This window comes from Malaclemys terrapin, chromosome 9 (genome assembly GCF_027887155.1).
Source record: "Malaclemys terrapin pileata isolate rMalTer1 chromosome 9, rMalTer1.hap1, whole genome shotgun sequence".
NCBI lineage: Eukaryota > Metazoa > Chordata > Testudines > Emydidae > Malaclemys > Malaclemys terrapin.
The window spans coordinates 71,372,383-71,393,951 of record NC_071513.1 but is presented as its reverse complement, the minus strand read 5'-3'; the positions used below and the strand labels follow the sequence as shown (position 1 = coordinate 71,393,951).

At 41.7% G+C, this 21,569-nt stretch overlaps 1 protein-coding gene across 7 annotated transcripts in view; it reads right to left on the bottom strand.

The window, feature by feature from the left end:
• Nucleotides 1-21,569, bottom strand: part of RHBDD1 (rhomboid domain containing 1) — a 100,458-nt gene that overhangs the window by 27,762 nt on the left and 51,127 nt on the right. Inside the window, exon 7 of one of the 7 annotated variants that reach the window (XM_054039523.1) lies at nucleotides 19,489-19,567. The exons of the other annotated variants lie outside the window; for them this stretch is intronic. Within the exon in view, the coding sequence (XP_053895498.1) occupies nucleotides 19,489-19,567 (79 nt within the window). The remainder of the gene's footprint in view (nucleotides 1-19,488; nucleotides 19,568-21,569) is intronic. 7 annotated transcript variants of the gene reach the window in all.

The window sequence follows — 21,569 nt, the reverse complement described above, 5'->3', positions numbered from 1 at the left end:
AAAACAATGTAAAACTTTAGAGCCTGCAAAAGTCCACTCAGTCCTACTTCTTGTTCAGCCAATCTCTAAGACAAGCAAGTTTGTTTAAATTTACGGGAAATACTGTTGCCTGCTTCTTATTTACGTCACCTGAAAGTGAGAACTGGCGTTTGCATGAGACTTTTGTAGCTGGTGTTGCAAGGTATTTACGTGCCAGATATGTTAAACATTGTATGCCCCTTCATGCTTCGGCCACCATTCCAGAGGACATGCTTCGATGCTGATGATGCTTGTTAAAAAATAATGCATTAATTAAATTTGTGATGGAACACCTTGGGGGAGAATTATGTCTCCTGTTCTGTTTTACCCGCATTCTGCTATATATTTCATGTTATAGCGGTCTCGGATGATGACCCAAGCACATGTTTGTTTTAAGAACACTTTCACTGCAGATTTGATGCAAAGAAGGTACCAATGTGAGATTTCTAAAAATAGCTACAGCACTCGACCCAAGGTTTAAGACTCTGAAGTGCCATCCAAAATCTGAAAGGGACGAGGTGTGGAGAATGCTTTCAGAAATCTTAAAAGACCAACCCTTCTGATGAAGAAACTACAGAACCTGAACCACCAAATAAGAAAATCAACCGTCTTCTGGTGGCATCTGACTCAGATGATGAAAATGAACATGCATCAGTCCACTTTGCTTTGGATCGTTATCAAGCAGAACCCATCATCAGCATGGACGCATATCCTCTGGAATGGTGATTGAAGCATGAAGGGGCATACAATGTTTAGCATATCTGGCATGTAAATACTTTGCAACGCCAGCTACAACAGTGCCATGTGAATGCCTGTTCTCACTTTCAGGTGACGTTGTAAATAAGAAGCAGGCAGCAGTATCTCCCATAAATGTTAGCAAACTTGTTTCTCTTAGTGATTGGCTGAACAAGAAGTAGGACTGAGAGGACTTGTAGGCTGTAAAGTTTTACAGTGTTTTGTTTTGGAGTGCAGTTATTTTTTTGTACATAATTCTACATTTGTAAGTTCAATTTTCATGATAAAGAGATTGCACTACAATACTTGTATTCGGTGAAGTGAAAAATACTATTTCTTTTGTTTTTTATAGTGCAAATATTTGTAATAAAAATAAATATAAAGTGAGCACTGTTTTGAAATTGAAATCGATATATTTGAAAATGTAGAAAACACCCAAAAATATTTAAATAAATGGTATTCTATTATCACGCGATTAATCGCGATTAATTTTTTTAATTGCTTGACAGCCCTACTGTTAACTAGAGAGTAATGTAGAGACCATTGGTGCTATTCACCGCCTGTAGCTCAAGCCAGCCACCAGACCATTGTCTTTCCCCAACACATGTAGAGCTGTGAGTGTAAGCTGTGCAGCCACCAGCTGAACACATCATTGCACAGAAAAATGGTCCAAGCATCTCCCTCAGAGCTGACATAATACCTTGCAGCAATATGGCCAAGATCTATAATGACCTGCTATTTATCCAGTCAGTAAGCTTTGAGTGAAGCTTCATCACTGTTAGTAACAGTACATTTATGTGAAGTTGGTGTCTTCAGACTTCCATAGACCCTACACTGTAACTCATTTAAATAAGCCCTCCATCTAAGGCAAAATGCATCCACAATAATTACAGATGCAGGAAGAGGAGGTGGTGTCTCCACGAAGACTTGGGGAATTAACCACCATAACTTGGAATTCAAGAAACACTCAAGGTACGGACAGCAGGGACTGAATATTGTTCTGTTAAGTTGAGCTCTGGAGACAAGGAATCTAGAACACCCTTAGGAATGTAAATAACTGAGTTAATGTGAAAGTAGACATTTCTGGAAGAGAGAACAGTTTCTGGAGGAGGACTGAATTCCTTGAGGGGAAAGAGTCCTAGCTATATCTATGTAAAATCCTAGTGGAGACAAGGCACGGTAGGTTTGTATGTCAATGTAGCTAGTCAAGGTAAACCCCAGGTTGGAGTTATAAGGTTCACCTTGTCCAGTTACACTGGGATGCAGTGTCATGAATGTCTTGTCTCCATTAGGGTTTTACATAGAAATAGCTATCTCAATGTAAAAATCACTCCTCTCCCCCCACCCAGTGAAGACACAGTCTAGATGAAAGACAGGATGTGACGGGCAGAAAACACACCCAAATGGGGTGGGGAAGAGTTGAAGGTTGAGGTAACAAAATGTACAGAATTTAACAGAGAAACAGAACAGAAACCATTCTCTCAATACAACTGAAGGCTTCTATTACTTCCAGTTTGATAGAGGGGGCCAGTTTTTTATGTATGTTCCCATGAGAGAATTCCCTGAGAAGGGATATTGAAGGGTTTGGGGAGGCACTATAGGAATGGAATTAAACAGAATAGGCTCTCGCCATCATGCTGCCTTGCAGTGGATGTTGTAATTGGGCCAGCAGGTGCAGAAGAGGCTGCCTAATATAGCTGTCTTCCCTTGCATCTGCCAAAATACACAGAACTAGCAGCAGAACTCTGATATGAAATCCAAACCAGAGTAGTCAGCTTCCAATACCAAAAAAGCATAACACACTCTTTAGAAGAGGCTAGGGTTATAGACAACATTTTTTTCTGCATTCTCTCAACAAGATTTAGGAATTCCATGTAACATTTAGAGAAAAGAATAATGTAAAGAAATATCTGATTTAAACTAGTTCATAAATCATGTAAGCAGACAAAATGCAACATACCTTTGGAAACTGATATTTTACTAAGGAGTTATGCAGCAGAAATTATGCAGAACATAATTATAATGAAAAATCTCCTATAAATAGTAGATTAGATTCAAAGCTCCTTCCATCACAATCAACAGGTATCCTCATGATTGCTACAAATCTGGAAAGTATGTATTTTTATGGCCTACCAGTACATAGAATCATAGAATATCAGGGTTGGAAGGGACCTCAGGAGGTCATCTAGTCCAACCCCCTGCTCAAAGCAGGACCAATCCCCAGACAGATTTTTGCCCCAGATCCCTAAATGGCCCCCTCAAGGACTGAACTCACTATCCTGGGTTTAGCAGGCCAATGCCCAAACCACTGAGCTATCCCTCCCCCCATATCATTGCCAAGACAACTGATTCTGTATCTTCCACAATTTGTTCAATCACTCGTGTGCTTTTTATTTAGTTATGGGGAACTTCCATTTAATGAGCACAAAACAAATCCATTTTTCTTAGAAAAATTCTGAATTGACATTGTTGTAGAATTACTGTTTTCCAAGATTAAAATATATTTTGTTTTATGATAAATACTGATAAAGAAGGCTCTGACTTGTTTTGCAGAATAAACAGTTTTAGAATGCTGTTTATGTGTTTGTAATTGAATTCTAGTTTTCATTCAAACGCAGCTTGACACCTACCACAGTTACAAAATCAATCATCTAGTAAATAAGAAATGCACCATTTTAACATTAAAAACCTGTAAACATTAAAAATCTGAATAAATTTATGTTAAGCTAGATAGTTGCTTAAATAAATGTGTATAGATATAAACATTCCTTATCAAAAGGTACCAAATTCTACCAACTCATTAGAATTAACCTGTCTTAAGAACAATAACTAAAAAGGACAAAGGTAAAATAAGATAAAAATCAGATCACGTTACTGTCTTGGCCAAGTCAAGAAACTGAGGTTACTCACCTTATAGTAACTGGAGTTCTTTGAGATGTGTAGTCCCTATGGGTATTCACTGTGGGTGCACACACGTTCCATGCACCTGAGATGGAAAGGTTTTTCAGTAGCAGTGTCTGTTGTCCACACCCATGCCCTACATCTCCTCATGTTCTGAACCGAGAGCACAAGGGGCATTGCAAGCCGACCACCTCTCCAGTTTCTACTCTTCTGTGAATCAAGTGAGGATATGAGCAGAGGGAAAGGAGGAATACCCATAGAGACCACACATCTTGAAGAACTCCAGCTACTATAAAGTTAGTAACTCCATTTCTTCTTAGGGTATGTCTACACTGCAATGTAAGCCCTTGCTTGAACCTGGGCTCAATGCTAACCCCGCTTGCAACTACACTGCAATTGTGTTAATCCAGGGCTTGGACTCAGGTCCCAGGACCCTGCAGGACTGGAGGGTCCGTGCTCAAGTCAAGCCGGGACCCAGGGTTCGAGTCCTATTGCTTTGCAGTGTAGACGCAATCCTACTTGACTCAGGTCCCAGGAATCATCTGGAAGTATCCAGAATTCCATGGAACAACTTCCTTGGTTCTCTCTATCCGAACAGTCAGTAATCCACTCTATTGAAAATGGAAGCCACACCCCTTTTGCAAACAGCAGCAGCTCAGGTTAGCATTAACCCATTCTGTTCAAATCACCCATCTGCAAGCGCACTATCAGTGAGCCTCCTGGGTTTGCAATGGATGCTTGAGAAGGTTGACGTATAGCTTGGATCCCTTCAGAGTCCAGGAGCCCTGCACTACCTGGTCAGCCAAGTGAGTTCTCGAGCTCAACAGGGAAGCATTCATAATGCGAGTCTTTACGTGGTGGGTTTATGATGGTGTGGGAATGAAAGGAACCCCTACTTAGACAGTCTCTTTGATTTGCCACCAGGTGAGGGACATAAAGATGTGCAGAGGAAGCAACACTCATTTGTCCAGGATGTCTGCTTGCAGGGTAGACCCTCTGCAACTGTGTCTGCAGGTATGGGTGATGGAGCTTCACGAAAGGGGTCACATAGGGATAGGTGGCCATATGGCCTAAAGGAACCAGACCAGACTGCACTGTCCTCTGGGATGCAATTGAGCAATGAGGTGTCTCTGTGTGAGGAAGCTGTCTAGCAGTAAGCATGATTTGGGCAAAACTGAGTTTAGGTTCACTTTGCTAAATTTTATAATTGGGGATGGGGGAGGGTTAAAGCGGACTTTTCTAGATTTGTCTGAATTCCAAAACAGTAAAAAAGGTCACATATGGAGAGGACCACCGTTTGAACCTTCTGATATGATCATCCCCTGAGCAGTCACTGAGCTAAGGAAATACCAGGTTGCCTCGGTGACGCAGATACGTCACTACCACAGAAAGCATCTTTGTGAAAATTCAGTGCCATCAAGAGGCCAAAGGTGAGAATTCTGTATTGAAAATGCTCTTGGGCCACCTTAAAGAGCAGAAATCTCCTGCATGCTGGATGAAGGTCTATGAAAGTAGGCATCCCTCAAAGTGAAGGCCACAAGCCTGTCACCTTTGTTTAGGGAGGGGATCATTGAGGCCAAGGTGATCATCCTGAATCTTGAATGATGTATGAAGATGTTCAGCTACGTGAGGTCCAGGTTGGGTCTCCAAACTCCTCTCCCGCCCCCACTGCCCTTCTTTTTGGAAACAAGGAAATATTGTGACTAAAACCCCCTGTCAGTGTTAAGGAGGTACCAGGTCTATTAGCCCTAGCTCATTTAGGGATTCTCTAGCTGATCTCTACCTCCTGTATGAGAGGGGTTCCTGAAGAGGGATGAGGAGAGGGATTTTGGAGAAGGAGTAGAAAAGGAATTATATTGTATAACCAGTCAAGATGATGCCTAGGACTCATTTGTTCACTGTGATAGGCCACCGCAATGGGAGGAAAGAGGCCAGGCACCACCAAAGAGGGTGGGGGGTAACTGGTGGTGCAGAGACTGGTTGATGGCTCTTGAGTGTTCCATCAGAAGGCCCTGGCAGGAGGCTCAGACTGAAGAAGGGATGGTGGCAATACATTGTGCTTGCTGTATTGTACCCTCTGGTTCTTCATAGGGGGTTCACAGGCTCTTTGATGATAGATGGGCTGAGGTGGCTAGGAGGAGGCGGTTTTCAATATTTCCTCCAGCGTGTCAGGGTATATGTCCCAAGGAGCAGAGAGCTATGCAAGAATCCTTAAGGGAGTAGAGTGACTCATCTGTTTCCTTACCTAACATGTTGTTACCCTCAAAGGGGAGATTTTCTACTGTTGTTTGGACCTCCTTGGCAAACAGAGGCAGCTAATGAGAATTTCAGGAGTAGCTGCAGACTCTGTGCTTGCAGGTTGCAGGATGTGGTGAGTAGTGCATTTGGTCCATTTGTGGGTTGACTGACTGTTTATTCTCTATGTATGTGCTGCACAGCTGGGTTGTGGGCCCCTGAGTAAGCAGGGTGCCTTTGTAATGCTGCAAGACTCTAGCCCTTGGCACTTTGATCAACTACCTTTTTGAAGTCTCTGAGGAGTTAATCCCTCTCTAGTGGTGAGCAGGGCCGGCTCCAGGCACCAGCAAACCAAGCATGTGCTTGGGGCAGCACATTTTCAGGGGTGGCATTCCAGCCATCCTTTTTTTTTTGCTTGGGGCGGCAAAAGCCTAGAGCTGGCCCTGGCAGCAGCAGCGCGTCCTGCATGGGGGTCGCCCTGGGCCCGCTGCGGTTCGTATTGGGGAGCAGCGCCTGCACCTTATGGCCGGGTGGGCTCCAAGCGCGGGACACTTGGGCTGGGGGACACCCCGCGGAGCATACGGAGCCGCCTGCAGGTGCCGCTGGGGGCCGCCCCCCAGTGCCGCAGCCGGGGCTGGGTGAAGTGGCCTGAGCCACCCAGGGACTGTGGCAGGGTGGCCAGGAGAGGCAGCAGCAGCAGGGCCATAGAGGGGACCGGTGCCCGGAGTGCTGCCGTGCGGGGCCCGCGTCCCACTCTCTGGGGCTCTACTCCCTCTGGGGCTGCCCTGCCCCGGCTCCTCAGCCCTTTGCCAGGCGGTCCCACGGCTCTGCCCTCCTGGGTCCCGGCTGGTCCTGGAGGCGGGAGCCCCGGCTGGAGGGAACCTGGGCTGAGGCGTGGCCCGGGAGCACTGCTGTTTACCCCGACCCTGCCAGCACTGGACCAGCTGGAGTCAAGGGGAGAACGGGTGGAGTCAGCACTGGTGGGGGGGAGCCCAGGGCTGGGGCGGCAGTGGGTGTGGGTGGGGTGGGGGGGAAAGCCCAGCACTGGGGTGGCAGGGGGTGCAGGTGGGGGGGAGAGCCCAGGGTTGGGGTGGCAGGGGGTGGGGGAGGGTGGGGTGGGAGTGGGGGAGAGCCCAGCGCTGGGGCGGCAGGGGGAGCAAGTGGGGTGGGGGGGGACCCCAGGGCTGGGGTGGAGGGCAGTCAAAATTTTTTTTGCTTGCGGTGGCAGAAAACCTAGATCCGGCCCTGGTGGTGAGGGACTAAGCTAAGCAGGGAAGACTTGGTACAAAAAGTCACTTGCTCAGAGAACTCAAGAGCTGCAGAGGCAGCTAACCAGGGAGTTTTGGAGGGAGTGTGAGAGGCTCTCTTTCCAGGCCCAGCACTACCTATGATATCAAGATGGCCAGCGATGAAACAGTCGTGGTGACTTACAACAAATGTGCCATGTTCTCTTTCCTGCCTGAAGACAGACAGGATTTCATGAACATGTAGTGCAAGTTCATGGTTGTACTGCAGTAAGACATTCTTGGATTGAAGGGCTAATAGAGATGCTATTGAGAAGCTGAGGAGTACATAGACAGCCATGTTTGGGAAACACCAGTACCTCAGGTTCAAGGAAGAACGGAGTTGGACACCAAGCCATAGAAGAAAGAGGAAGTAAGAGAGGAGCCCTGGCAGTTCATAACAATGAGAGACAGGAGATCATGGCAGCATTCTATGTGGTTGGAGACAGATAAGAATGAGCAGGCTGTGGCCACCAGAGAGAAGAGGACCAGGAGGCATTCCACACTGCTACTAGATACCAGGTTGTCAATGTGGAAACTTTGGAAAATACCACAAGATCCAGCAGATCCAAGGGAACTGAGAGATGTATAGGGCATCTATATGGATCACAGCTCAACCCAACCTGTAAGAAAGTTAACCAAGCTTGCCCACAAAGAATTCTCTAACCATCCAAGAAGACAGATGATACTTGCTGGAGATTCAGTACTCAGGAGAATTGAAAGAACATTCAGCAAGGGACAGAGGGCAAAGATACTAGATGTCACTTGGGCATGGAGTCTTACTTGACACTGGGTGTAGGGAAGAAGAAGTCCCCATTTTAGAGGATTTATGAGGCAATTTATCTTTAAGGAGGTGTGTACCCTCCACATGCCTCTATTTAAATAAGTCTAGTTTGAGGGCCAGCTTGAGGAACCAGAGCATCGATGCTGGAGGGGCACTACCTAGAGGCTCTGGTCACTGTGCCAGGGAGCAGAAAGGCCCAGGATCAGATCAGGGCCTCATGGAAAACTCCGTTAAGTGCCTGTGGAGCTGGAACTCCCAAGATGGTCTAGTCCAAGGGGAAAAGGAATGGTGGATTTCACACTTAGAGGGAATGTATGATTCCCCAAGACTGAGCTCTTGTGAGGGTCACTAATTGGAAAGACCTGGGGCCAGGCCAGGCAGGGCTTAAAAAATGGCTTATTGGGCACACTCGTTTCCCCCAAAAGATGAGATAGTAAGGGTGGGGGGAAACCCTTAAGCCCCAAAACTATCTAACAATGATGTAAAAAACTATTTAAAAAAAAGAAAGAAAAAAAAAAAAGGTTCAAGCGGAAAGGCTAGCAGAAACTGCAGTTAAGAACATAAGAACAGCCATACTGGGTCAGACCAAAGGTTCATCTAGCCCAGTATCCTATCTTCTGACAGTGGCCAATGGCAGGTGCCCCAGAGGAAATGAACAGAATAGGTAACCATCAAGTGATCCATCCCCTGTTGCTCATTCCCAGCTTCAGTCAAACAGAGGCTAGGGACACCATCCCCCAGTTACTGAACAGTTCCATCTCAGACTGCAATTGGTAGAAAGAAACTGGAAAGATGGTTGGTCCGTGACACCCATTATGCCCTCAGTTCAGAACACAAGCAGGCACAGGTTGCAGGTGCAGTTCAACAGACACTGCTATTGAAAAATCTTCTGGCCTCAGGTGCATGGAGTGCATGCACTCCCACAGAGAATACCCATAGGGACCAGCTCTCAAAGAACACCAAGTTTTTATTTTCTAGTTGATGCAATTTACATTCCTAAGAAATATGAACATTTATTTAACAACCTTTCCAATAAAGAAACTTCGAACAAAATCCTCTCCCCAGTGCCAAGACTGAGAAACTCAGCTGGGTGCTGTCAAACTCCAGAGTGGAGTCATTCCACAACTATAATTGTTCATGCTTTGTCCATAGTACAAGAGGGAGTACCCTTATGCAGCTCCCACAGAGCATCTCCTAATTAGGCCCAGACTCATTCAGCAGAATTGCATGTTTGACAGGAAGGTGGTCCTGTCAAGGCCATGGTGGAAGGGGCAGGATTTGTTCCTCAGAAATCATGAAAGCTATTACTGAGATAAAATCTGTCTTCCAAACTAGGGGCCTGATTAAACAAACACTGAAGTGAACAAAAATTCTAAATTTACATCAGCAGGCACTGGCTCAGACTCTAGGACCCAGACTTTACCTTCAGCTCCAAACCATGCATCAGTAAAAATTATTCTTTGGAGGGACTAATTGTGATTGCCATGCATGAAACATGAACCTACTGTTATTAAAGATCTTTTTTAAAACCAAAAAAAGAATATCCACGGACAGGTATCCTTGTAGTTGTATAAGCCTGCTTGACAATGAATACATCTTTTTTTTCTTTGTAAAGAAGACAATAGAGGCATTTGGGAGGGTTAAAATGCCACGTTGGAAATGCCTAACCCCGGGGGGGGGGGGGGGGGAGAGAAGAAAGGCCTCCTTAATCAAACCTTTTTAAACTACAAAAAAAAATTGGATTACATTTGATTCTAGGTGTGGTCTGAAGGTTCAGAGATCCTTATTTTGACCTTAGGTTGCTTGTACCTGAGGAATAAAGAAGCAATTATGTAGAAATGTATATCTTTGTAGCACTTCACAAACATGCAGCAATAATCAAGCATGCAATTTTGATGCTGCTGTTTTAAAAGAAAGTTTCTTGCTGTATTCACAACCCATTTAAAAAAAAAATTACAACAGATTTATCAGTCCCATTTTCTTTGGGAATATAGACTCCCCACAAGAAGGGAAGCATCCAAAAAGAAGTTGAACTGGCAAGTCACTTTAAAAAGATGTGCTCTCACTTTAAAATTACAGTAAGAAAAAGTAGTAACTTATGCACATTTTAATATACAGTCTGCAAATTCAAATAAACACCTACTGTGTCAGTACTATATTTACACTTTTTCAATCAGCAAATGCATACCACATTGTATGATAACATCTATTGCAGTGAAAGGATACTTCTTTTACTCAGGTTTACCATCTGGAATTCAGAAACAATCAGAATGTAGGGATATATATGCCATAGCCAATAGCTTGTCTTTTAAAGATTCCGTTAAATCAACATGAAGATAACCCATTAGGGTATCAATCTGAGAACGTTAAATTATATTCTAAACAATAAGAAGAACAGGAGTACTTGTGGCACCTTAGAGACTAACAAATTTATTAGAGCATAAGCTTTCGTGGACTACAGCCCACTTCTTCGGATGCATAGTCCACGAAAGCTTATGCTCTAATAAATTTGTTAGTCTCTAAGGTGCCACAAGTACTCCTGTTCTTCTTTTTGCGGATACAGACTAACACGGCTGTTACTCTGAAACTATTCTAAACAATGTTTCAATGTCAAAAATGTTTTAATGTTTTACTCTTTCGTAATGTCTCAATTTAATGCTAAGTGCAATCACATTATTGCTTCTCCACTGAGCGAAATGAGCCTCCACATTCAACTTGATGACATTACTGTGTGTGTCCATATGTAACATGATAACTTTGGAACCATCCAACCAATTTCAAAATTTTGGGCAACGTTCTAGAAATCAATGGGCAGGACCCTATTTATTTTGAGGAAAATCAGAAAACCAGAGTGTGAAAATGGGGGACACACAGAGTCCCTGTATCTGCTTAGAACACCCATCATCTGTAACCAGCTCTGTAATTACTATAGAACAGAGAACCAGCTGATAGCAACCATTAATGCCTTTCAGCGTAATACACAACCCCCATCTCAGCTCTGCCCCCTGGAGTTTAAAATGCTGACACCAAGAATGAATTATCTCCAAAGACAGAAAGAGAAAAAAATAATAGTAGTTTGCCAGAAAGAGGAGAAAACAAAGGAGGCTTCAATTTCTTCCTCATAGTGTGTTGCCTCCCCAAAACCTGATCTATGGGGTGTGTAAGAGAGCCAGTGAACACCAGCCATCTGTCCATCACTTCCAATCTGGGACAATTATAAGGCACTTTAGGATGGTGAAAAAAAGTAGAGCGCTGGCATAGGGGAGGAGTATGGGGGACCATGATATGGGTAAGACATAGTGTATAAGCTGAGGTGCAAGTCACCGGAAAACATGCCCACAGTACTTTGTGTAGCATTTGATAAATACACAGAATGAAGTACCCACACCACAATTACCTAGTGCTGGAAAACCAGAAATGTAGCTTGCTCTCAAAGCCAGGTTCCTCTTCTTTGGGCCTGGGCTGTGACTATTCATAAGTCGCAGGGGAGGGTTCTCACATTATCAAAAAGTAGTTGTTGATGTCAGACAACATGAATTCACAGCTGGTTACATATATGTAGCCCTATCAAGGGTCCAAACATTTGAGAGGTATTATGTTGGACCCTAGGTTCAATTACCAACATATACAAAATATAAAAAATATGAAACGGATAAACAATGAAGAGGATCTGAGTGGTTTAGACAATTTAATCAAAATTAGATTTAGAAGCAGTACCCTGTGAAATTGCCAGATGTTACAGTCTATCCATAGATTCTCACTGTTTATGTTATTTTCAAAAAACCTGAAAAGATATTTGTACTTAAAACTTTGAACAACACACAGACTTCAGTCTACATAAGCAATGAAGTGAGGATGGAGGCATGCAAGGACCACTTGGTACATGCAAAGAGCTTGGCCTAAAGAAGCAAAGCATGCAACCCTCTAGTGATTAAATACCCATCTGCAGCTAACAAATTGCTTTGACCATGTAAATAAAATCTTTGTAAACAAGATAGATTTAATTGCAAAAGTACAACTTGAAAGTCCTGACTGCTGTTAGCCACATTTTGGAGAAGTCTTAAAAATCATTATAATTTCATCTCTAATGCCAACATCTCCATAGTGATTTAATCACTATGAATGATTAATACTATCACAGATACCCTATATCTGTATTAGATAACATATGTTATCTTTAAAAGGTACTTCTTGGCACAAATTTATCTTAAATATTTGTTGTACAAATTACTGAACCTGCAAATATTAAAAGCTGGAATTATTATTTGTATTTTGGCAGCTCCCAGAGAACCCACTGTGCGAGGCGCTGTCAATGTGAACAAAATTTGATTTTAAAAAAAAACAATTAAAATTGATTTTTAATTGGATTTTTTATTTATATTAAATACAGGTTTATTTTTTAAAAATAACCCTATTTAAGTTTAACATTATGACAATGTATGTAAAGACCTAAACTATAATCTATTAGAATCATTTAAATTAAGTTTAAAAAGAATATTCAAGCAGTATATGTTTACTGAAGTTTAAAAAAAAGTTATACCACTGAAATGGTGGAAGTCACTGGGTAAGCACCTGAAAACACATTTTGTTGAAGAATAGTGCTAAACCAAAAGCAAATACTGTATTGCCTTGGAGCTAAAGCTTCAGTCGGGAGGCGGGGGCTACAGCCATAGGGTGGGGACGTCAGGGGTCTAGGTTAGGGTCACCAGATGTCCCGATTTTATAGGGACAGTCCCAATATTTGGGGCTTTGTGTTATATAGACGCCTATTACCACCCTACCTGATCCCGATTTTTCATACTTGCTGTCTGGTCACCCTAGCCTAGGTGGGGCTTGAGGCTTCTAACCCTTGGGAGCACCAGGGTTCAGGGCTTTAGACTGGCGGCGGGGGGGGGGGGGAAAGAGTGCTGGGACTTGGGGCTTTAGCTCTGCGGCTCCACTCCCACTTTCAGCCCCACGAGGGGGGGCACTGGGGCTTTAGCTACAAGGGGAGCGCTGGTTTCAGCCCCAGTGCTCCCACCGTAGCTAAAGCCCCAAGCCCTGGCGTGCACTCACCCTGCTGAAGCCAGGAACAGAGCTATGGGGCTGAAGCCCTGAGCCCCGGTGCCCCCTGCGAGACTGAAACCAGGAGTGGGGCCAAAGGGCTGAAACCCTGAGCCACAGCGCTCCCCTCAGGTCTAAAGCACTGAGCCCCAGTGCTCCTGCAGGGCAGAAGCCCTAGCTCTCCCGCCCAGAGCCCTGACTCCTTTCCACCCCCGCTTCATGCGGCTGCAACCCCAACCCCCCATGTGGCTGAAGTCTATAACCTCTTCTTCAGAGTTATAGACAACCTCCATTCCCAAAGTGTCCGTAACTCTAAGGTTGTACTGTACTGGATAGTTGGCTAACAAATATCAATACACTTCTTGCCCTGCACATAAAAATACAGAAATGATAGTTTCTACTGTAGATCTAAATTCTCCTAACTCAGTCCATCTTGACAGAAAAGCTGAACTCTTAGTTATTATATTGCCCTTCTGGAATACCTTTGTAGCAAAAACTGTTACAATGCTAACTTGCAAAGAGAAAACATCTAACGCTCTAAAGAAGAGACACACAAGTGTTGAGGAGCCAAATTAAAGCTTCAAACATTTTTTGAAGTCACTATATATAAATGTTGGTTGCTGTTCTGAGAAACTCATTCTCCCTTAGAGAAAACTTACGGAAAGAAAAAAGTTCAGTCCTCTTGTAAGGATTCCAAACCACAGACAGATAAAATTTCGTAGTTTTCCAGCAATTCTTTTAGTAACCTACAGTCCTGAAAAGATCAAACAGGACATAACTCCTTTGATACAGACTGTCTCATAATAGCATAGGAGGGTTTTTGTTCTCTGAGCTCATCTACCTGCCCTGTAAAGTCAATAAGACTCTCAGTAACTCCAACAGAAATCAATTGCTGATATAGATTTTAAGCCCCTGGCAGAGTCTGGAAGCTTCTCCTCTGAGCTACTATTTTACTTTAATCCAGCCTAGATTATTAGAATCAAGGAATTTGGAATACTTCTCAATGTACAATGGAAGCGTCCAGTCAAAGGAACGATCTGAAGAAGTGAGGTTTTTTTACCCACGAATGCTTATGCCCAAATAAATCTGTTAGTCTTTAAGGTGCCACCGGACTACTTATTTTTTGTGTGGATACAGACTAACACAGCTACCCCCTGATAATGAAGAGTAGAATGCCACTTTTGGTTTTACTGAGTTGCAAATTGTCTCAAGTAGGCACATGCCCAAACCACCCTACCATACACATGCACCTTCCTGAAAACTAACCAACACAGTTTTATTTCTCCAAGGAAAAACAATCTACCCTTTTGTTTAGTTATTCTGTTTGCAGTTTTTAATTCTCAGACAGCTGAAAAACAGGAAGAACTATTTGACTTTGTCTTACTCCAATATTAAATAAGGTTTTTGGTAGATAAACATCTCAAAGATTGTCCCTATCTCTGGTGAGATATATAACTATTTTATATTTTAATTTATTAGGCTCCTTAGGTTTGCACTGAGTGTAAGTCATTAAGAAACCAGCTCATTATTGGCTCTCAGTAAAACACATTATCTGTCCTTCACTCTAGATTTCTCTGCAATTTTCAGTCCCACCATGCCTGCTTGCTCAGATTGTTATTCAGGAACTATGACTATTCTGGTTCCAAAAAGGATTATATCTTAACTAACTATTTCTTGGTCTCAAATCGAGTTAAGAAGGTGTTGACTGAGTCCTAGGTTGTTTGTCTCCGCATGAGCTTAAGCTTGACCATACAGAACATGTGCACCATCAAGACTAGCTCCAACAGAGATTATCCTCGAATAACTTTTTTATGGTCAGAACAAATTTCCTCTGCACAGTATACAAAAGTTGTTTGACCTTTGTTTAGAATATTTATTTTACTGAACATTAGGGAAAAAACAGTTTTCCAAACTTTTTCAATATAGTTCACTTAGTAAAAAAGCAATTTTTTTTTTTACTTAAAGCTTGGATTGACCTTTTACCAGCCAGTTGTCCAAGTAAGAAAATATATGCACTCATATCTTTTTTAGGAATGCAGTGAGGACTTGTAGAGTCTCTCCTTTGATTTGAAGGGCCAGAAGAATAGCCTTCAATTCCCCGCATGTCTATGTGGAGATCCAAATCCTATTGAGACAACTGACCTTGAGTTCATAGGTTTCCTAGGTCAGATCCCCAACTTAGAGAGGAAGTACCCATAACTAAAGTCAATGTGGGTAAGGGAGTGGTGAAGGGAACTCCCATACATACATTGGCTGGATCCAATGAAGCTACTATTCTTGCAGGAACTCAAATCAGCATGTCCAGTGGGTGACGAGCCAGAGTACGCTGACTTTAACCATCTCTGCAATTTTCTGAGATGAAGTCTGACATGCCAAACCATATACATGCAGGAGCCCAAGTTGACCCAATAGTCTGAGGCAGTTTCTTATTGTTGTGAGCAGATGGGTTTTGAGATCTATATAAGTTTTAATGTCTGGAATCTGGCTTGCGTCAGGAACACCCTGGCTAGGATTGCCCCTATAAATTCTATTCTCTGAACTGAGAGAAGACTGACTTTTCCTCATTGATCAAAAGACCCAGAATACTGAAAAGGGATCAGACATAGACTGAGTTCTACTTAAAGTTTGGATTGACCTTTTACCAGCCAGTTGTCCAAGTAAGAAAATACGTGCACTCATATCTTCTTTAGGAATGCAGCCACTACAACAATACATTTTGTGAATACTCAAGAGGAAGCAGAGAGATCGAAGGGCAAGAACAGAAACCGATAATGGATGTTGTTGACCAGAAATTTTAGGAATCTCTTGTGGTTTTGACAGATTGCCACATGAAAATATGCATCTGTCAAGTTGAAGACAGCATATCAGTCCCCTGGATCCTGGACGCTAGAGTGACCATGTGAAACCTTATTTTCTTTATATATTTGTTCAAATTTCACAAGCCCAGGATGGATCTGATACTTTCTTTTGCCTTTGTCTTCTCTAGCAGAGCCACGTCTCAGCTCTTTCAATGAAAGGTCCTATCTTTTGTGCTTCTTTCTCAGCACCAGAGAAGAGAATTGGTACCAATGTTCAGAAGCAATATCCAAAGGGCAAGCCTCACTGATGCCAAAGTACTGGTGCCCAACCCAAGCAGGAAGGTTCAGAAGGCAGATGCAGGACAGCCTTTATAGGAATGTGGTGCAGTCTCACGTCCTTGCCATTCTTTGTCCAGTGTATGAAGTCTCTGCAAATCTGACAGTGGTCTTGCACGTGATCCTCGGTGAGGCACTTCAGGCAGGGTCATGCTCCAGCACAGATTTCTTGCAGCCAGCACACAGCTTAAAACTTAGAGACCAATGCACACCCTGGTACCAGATGTTGATACCCCATAAATAAGAGGGACCCCACACTCCAAGAAAAAACAACAAAAAGATCCTATACTAATCTAACAGTAACAAATACTAATTAACTATTTACAGAAACAGAAGATAATTGATGTGCTCTGACTACTGATCACAGGCTATCAGAACAAATGAAGGGAGATCTGGGGCAGCTGCACCTGTCATACCATCACGCAGCAACACGAGGCAGTGGAGAATGTATAAATTGCCCCAACAGGTACTGCATTAAGTGGAAAATCTCCAACTCTGGGCACACACACATCTCAAGTGGAATGGACATGTGCAAATCACCTGAACTAGAAACTGAATGCCTGTACACAAATTAAAACAGGTTGATATTTATTCATCAAACTAGAAGACCAAGGTATTAAAAAGCTTAGCTACTGTTAGTCAGAAAAACAGCAAGATCACTGTAAGACAGTGGTTTTCATACTTTTTTCATTTTTGGACCCCTACAAAATTTTGAATGAAGGTGCGGTCCCTTTGGAAATTTTAGGCATACAGTAGGACCTCACAGTTACGAACACCAGAGTTATGAACTGACCAGTCCAGTACACACCTCATTTGGAACCAGAAGTACACAATCAGGCAGCAGTTGAGGCAAAAAAAATGCAAATACAGTACAGTACTGTGTTAAACGTAAATGACTAAAAAAATAAAGGGAAAGCAGCATTTTTCTTCTGCATATTAAAGTTTCAAAGCTGTATTAAGTCAATGTTCAGCTGTAAACTTTTGAAAGAACCACCATAACGTTTTGTTCAGAGATACAAACATTTCAGAGTTGCAACCAACATCCATTCCCGAGGTGTTCATAACTCAGATTCTACTGTAGTCTGCAGACCCACCAGGGTCTGCAGACCACAGGTTGAAAACCACTGGAATAAGAGTCATTTGTGCTGTATAAAGTAGTTTGAACATCTGAAAATGCAAGGAATTTTTCTTTTTAGTGAAATGTGAAAATTAAAAAAGGAGATGTTAGGTCAAACGCACTGTCAGGATTCCCTCCCCACTCTGAACTCTAGGGTACAGATGTGGGCACCCGCATGAAAGACCCCCTACGCTTATTTCTACCAGCTTAGGTTAAAAACTCCCCAAGGCACAAATTCTCCCTTTTACTAGGTAACGCTGCCAGCGCCATGTGATTAGACAAAACTCAGGGAAAGGACCACTTGGATTTCCTACTCCCGCCTAATATACCCCCAAGCCCTACATCCCCTTTCCTGGAGAGGCTTGAGAATAAACAAGATGAGCACAGACCAACCTTGGGTTTTTTTAGAACACTAAAAAAACCAATCAGATTCTTAAAAAAAACCAGAACTTTATTAGAAAGAAAAAAGGTAAAAGAAGCACCTCTGTAAAATTAGAATGGAAGATAATCTCACAGGGCAATCAGATTCAAAACACAGAGGAGTTCCCTCTGGGCAAAACTTTAAAGTTACAAAAAGAAAACCAGGAACACAGCTCCCTCTCAGCACAGAGAAAATCACAAGCCAAAATAAAAGTAAGCTAACGCATTCCCTTGCTAGTACTTACTAATTCTAATGGAGTTGGATTGCTTGCTTTCTTGATCTGTCTCCAGCAAGCACCCAGAACAGACAGACAAAGAACAGACAAAACAAAGCCTCCCTCCCTCTCCTCCCCCAGATTTGAAAGTATCTTGTCCCCTTATTGGTCCTTTTGGTCGGGTGCCAGCTAGGTTACCTGAGCTTCTTAACCCTTTACAGGTAAAAGGATTTTGTGCCTCTGGCCAGGAGGGATTTTATAGTATTGTATACAGGAAGGTTGTTACCCTTCCCTTTATATTTATGACACACATGCTCTACGGAGATGTGGCTGCAGAAAAATCGTACAGTGACGTGGCCACAAAATCAGCACAAAACAGAAATGAACAGCTAGAATGTTTTATTTTCACAATATAAAACTTAAAGATGGAGGATGTTACTATCATCACAAATTGTTATTTTAAAATGTCACAGAAGATTCAGATTTCTATTTATGAGGGCTTATTACATACCAATCCTTTTCTATGTTGTATTTGAAGAAATCTATGATTTAGGTTTATGGCCAATATAAAGTTACAATAATGATAATCATAAATGGAAATAAAATGTAAGAATAAATCACCTAAAAACACAACTTATAAAAGTAATCTCTGATAATCTTTAGTATAACTATCATTTTAATTTATTGAGCTATAGCCATTCTAAAATTAGTAATATGAACAATCTACACAATGGCTTCTATTATGGAATATGCCTAAGCATTGCATGTCAGTTTGATAATGCAGACTAAAACAGATATATACAAAAATAGAATACACTTTTAAAATCTCAGATAAATAAACCTAGCATTCACTTTGTAGCAATAAACAACCCTTATTTTTGCTCTAGAAATTTCTAATACTTTTAGAAAATACTATATAACTGAACTCTTTGTATAGGTTGGTGGGATACAAAATTCTATCTCTTTACTCAATATTCCAGGACCTAAAATCCTGATAGACTTATTTCTCCAACTAATAGGACATTAACTGCAACGCCACCTTTCAACCAAACTGCAGAGCAATTATAACAGTAGCAGAAGCTGAGGTGTCACAATTGCAGCAGAAGAAAGAGAAATAAAGATATAGAAATTAAGGTAGCTTAAGTGTAGATTAAGTGATACCTGTCTTTACATCTATCTATCCATCTGTTTCCAATTATATGATTTAATTTTTACTCATGTAAGTGGCTGTTTCACCAGCCATGTAATTGTAAACAGCAGAGAATTACATGCTTTTAGGAAATGCACATCCTTTGAAAGGGCAGTGCTTATTCAGGCTCATTATTCTTCAAGTTAATTGACAGGGAAGAACATCTTAATTGCTCATTATCACTTTAAATGTACTCAGTGTCTTGTGGCAGGGTCTAAGGAGACATACAGAGCATGCAGCTGCATATTACTGATTTTTGGAACGGAAATCACTGTGCTTACATAGGCAGGTAACTGAAATGTTTACATTTTAAGAAAAAATCTTTTTTAAATACTGTAAGTTTTGAGCTTTAAACTTCTTTAGTTCTTCAAATTTAAAGGGTAGATTAAATAATAAAAATGAAGAAAATCTTACTGCCAATGTATCCAGTGGGTGCTTGTCCAGGTGGCCGGAAGAAAAGGGATGGCTGCCTCTTTATAGGCTCCCTCTGCAACTGGTAGCAGAGGGAGAGGAAAGAGAAAGTTTATCTGGTTAGAGCAGCAAGTGGCTTAATCAGGGGGAGGGGAGCATTAACCTCCCAACAGCCTGGAAAGGGGGAGTATATTCAAATCCCATGCAGTGCCAGAGAAGCCTGCTTTCACCTGGATAGGGAGGGGGAGACAGCCATATTATATTGCTGGCACCCCCATAAGGCAGATGTTCAGCGCAGGTAACGGCTGTAAAAGGGAAATGGTTATCGGATAAAATGGACTGGAAAAAGACTTAAAGAAAAGCATCCCTTATAGGAGCTAGCGAAGGGGGGTTCAGCAGGGAGCCAACCTCCTTAACATTCATATGAGGCGAGAGCGACAGGGTCCCAGCAACCGGGTAGATGGGACAAGGTCAGAAAGGGGGAAGGCTGATGGCTGCCCCTCCAAATAGGTGGAAATGATCATGACTGCCTGCACGGTGTAATTTATTGCTGGGCATTCCCAGGTATTTGAAGTTAATATTTTAAGACATAAAATGGTGGCCTAATTAAACCACATCTATTGCCACCTGTCTTTTTTCCAGCATGGCTGGACAATGAAAATAATGTTGTAAAAACAATACAAAGACAAAACAATACTAAAATAAGTTCTACAGGACAGAAGTTGTATTGGACGCAATACACACGATTTCCCATGTTTTACACATCTATGATTATTCACAATTAAAATTAGCATTAAAACACTAAGAAAGGGACACTGCCATAGTCTGATAAATGTTGCTGTCTAAAGCTAAAGTTTAAAAATGTGCCTTGCCATGCCAAAGCTATCTACCAGTCAGACACCCTCATGCCTCAGATACTATCTGAATTCTTTCTCTCCCATGTCTCACCAAAGGGCATTCTCCAAATAAGAATAAATTACCTCTTAGAGTTGAAAATTTATCTTTGTCAAAACCCGACATAATATAACAAAATGGTGGTGGTGGTGGTGGTGGTGGAGGATATATGCTGTTAACCTGCAGTGATGCAGGTTATTTAAAGCTTGTTGAAGGTGTTTCAAGCTGATTTATTAACTTCTTTCTGAAGTACGTATTAAATTATTATTTATTTCTATTACCATCGTTTTGTCTTGGTTATTATAGATTGAACTCACTTTGTGATAGTGCAAATACAAACAAATGTTTTAATGAAATGACATCCCACATCATACATCTCTTCTGCAGCAAGATTAAAATTAATGTATGTCCAAATCTTTTTGTAATAATACGTAAGGATCTCATAGTATTTGCTATGGCTTCATTTTTACAGCATGACTTATAATCCACTCCAGTATGAGAAAATACAGATTTAAGTCCATACCTCCTAAAACACCATTTATTTGTTAGCTATCTATAGCCTTCTATTTATAATAATGGTCCAATAGCAATAGAATTATTTATAATTCTGAATCCTTAGAGATATCATGTGAAGAAACAAGACTATTTTAAGAACTGTAATTTTCATTTATAATAGAAACAGCAGTTTTCAGTTTCCTCTCACTAGCAACACAACAAAATAAAACTGATGTGAGAGCATATGTCATTATTAGTTACGCAGCTTATTTCAAAAGATTTAAAACTAAAATAATCGAAGTGAATTTTACTTTGGACATGTCTTTACAATGAAACACAGAATACCCATCACTAAAGCTTTTGTCAACCCCCCAAAAAATCCATATAATGTTTAATGCTACAATATAGTGCTGTGTATTGCTTTCTTTAGTTTGTTTTTAACTCCAGAAAGAAGCATGTGCAGTAGCTGATTTTGTGATTTTCTGGTCATTAGAATATTATATTGATTAGCTGAATATCAGTGCTGTAATAAAATATCAGAGCAAAACCAAACTACAACAATATATAAAGGCTTATGAGGTAATATCTTGTATTGGACCAACTTCTGTGGGTGAGACACAAGCTTTCAAGCTTACACAGAGTACTTCCTTAGGTCCTGACCAGGCCAATAAAAGATATTACTTCATCCAACTCAT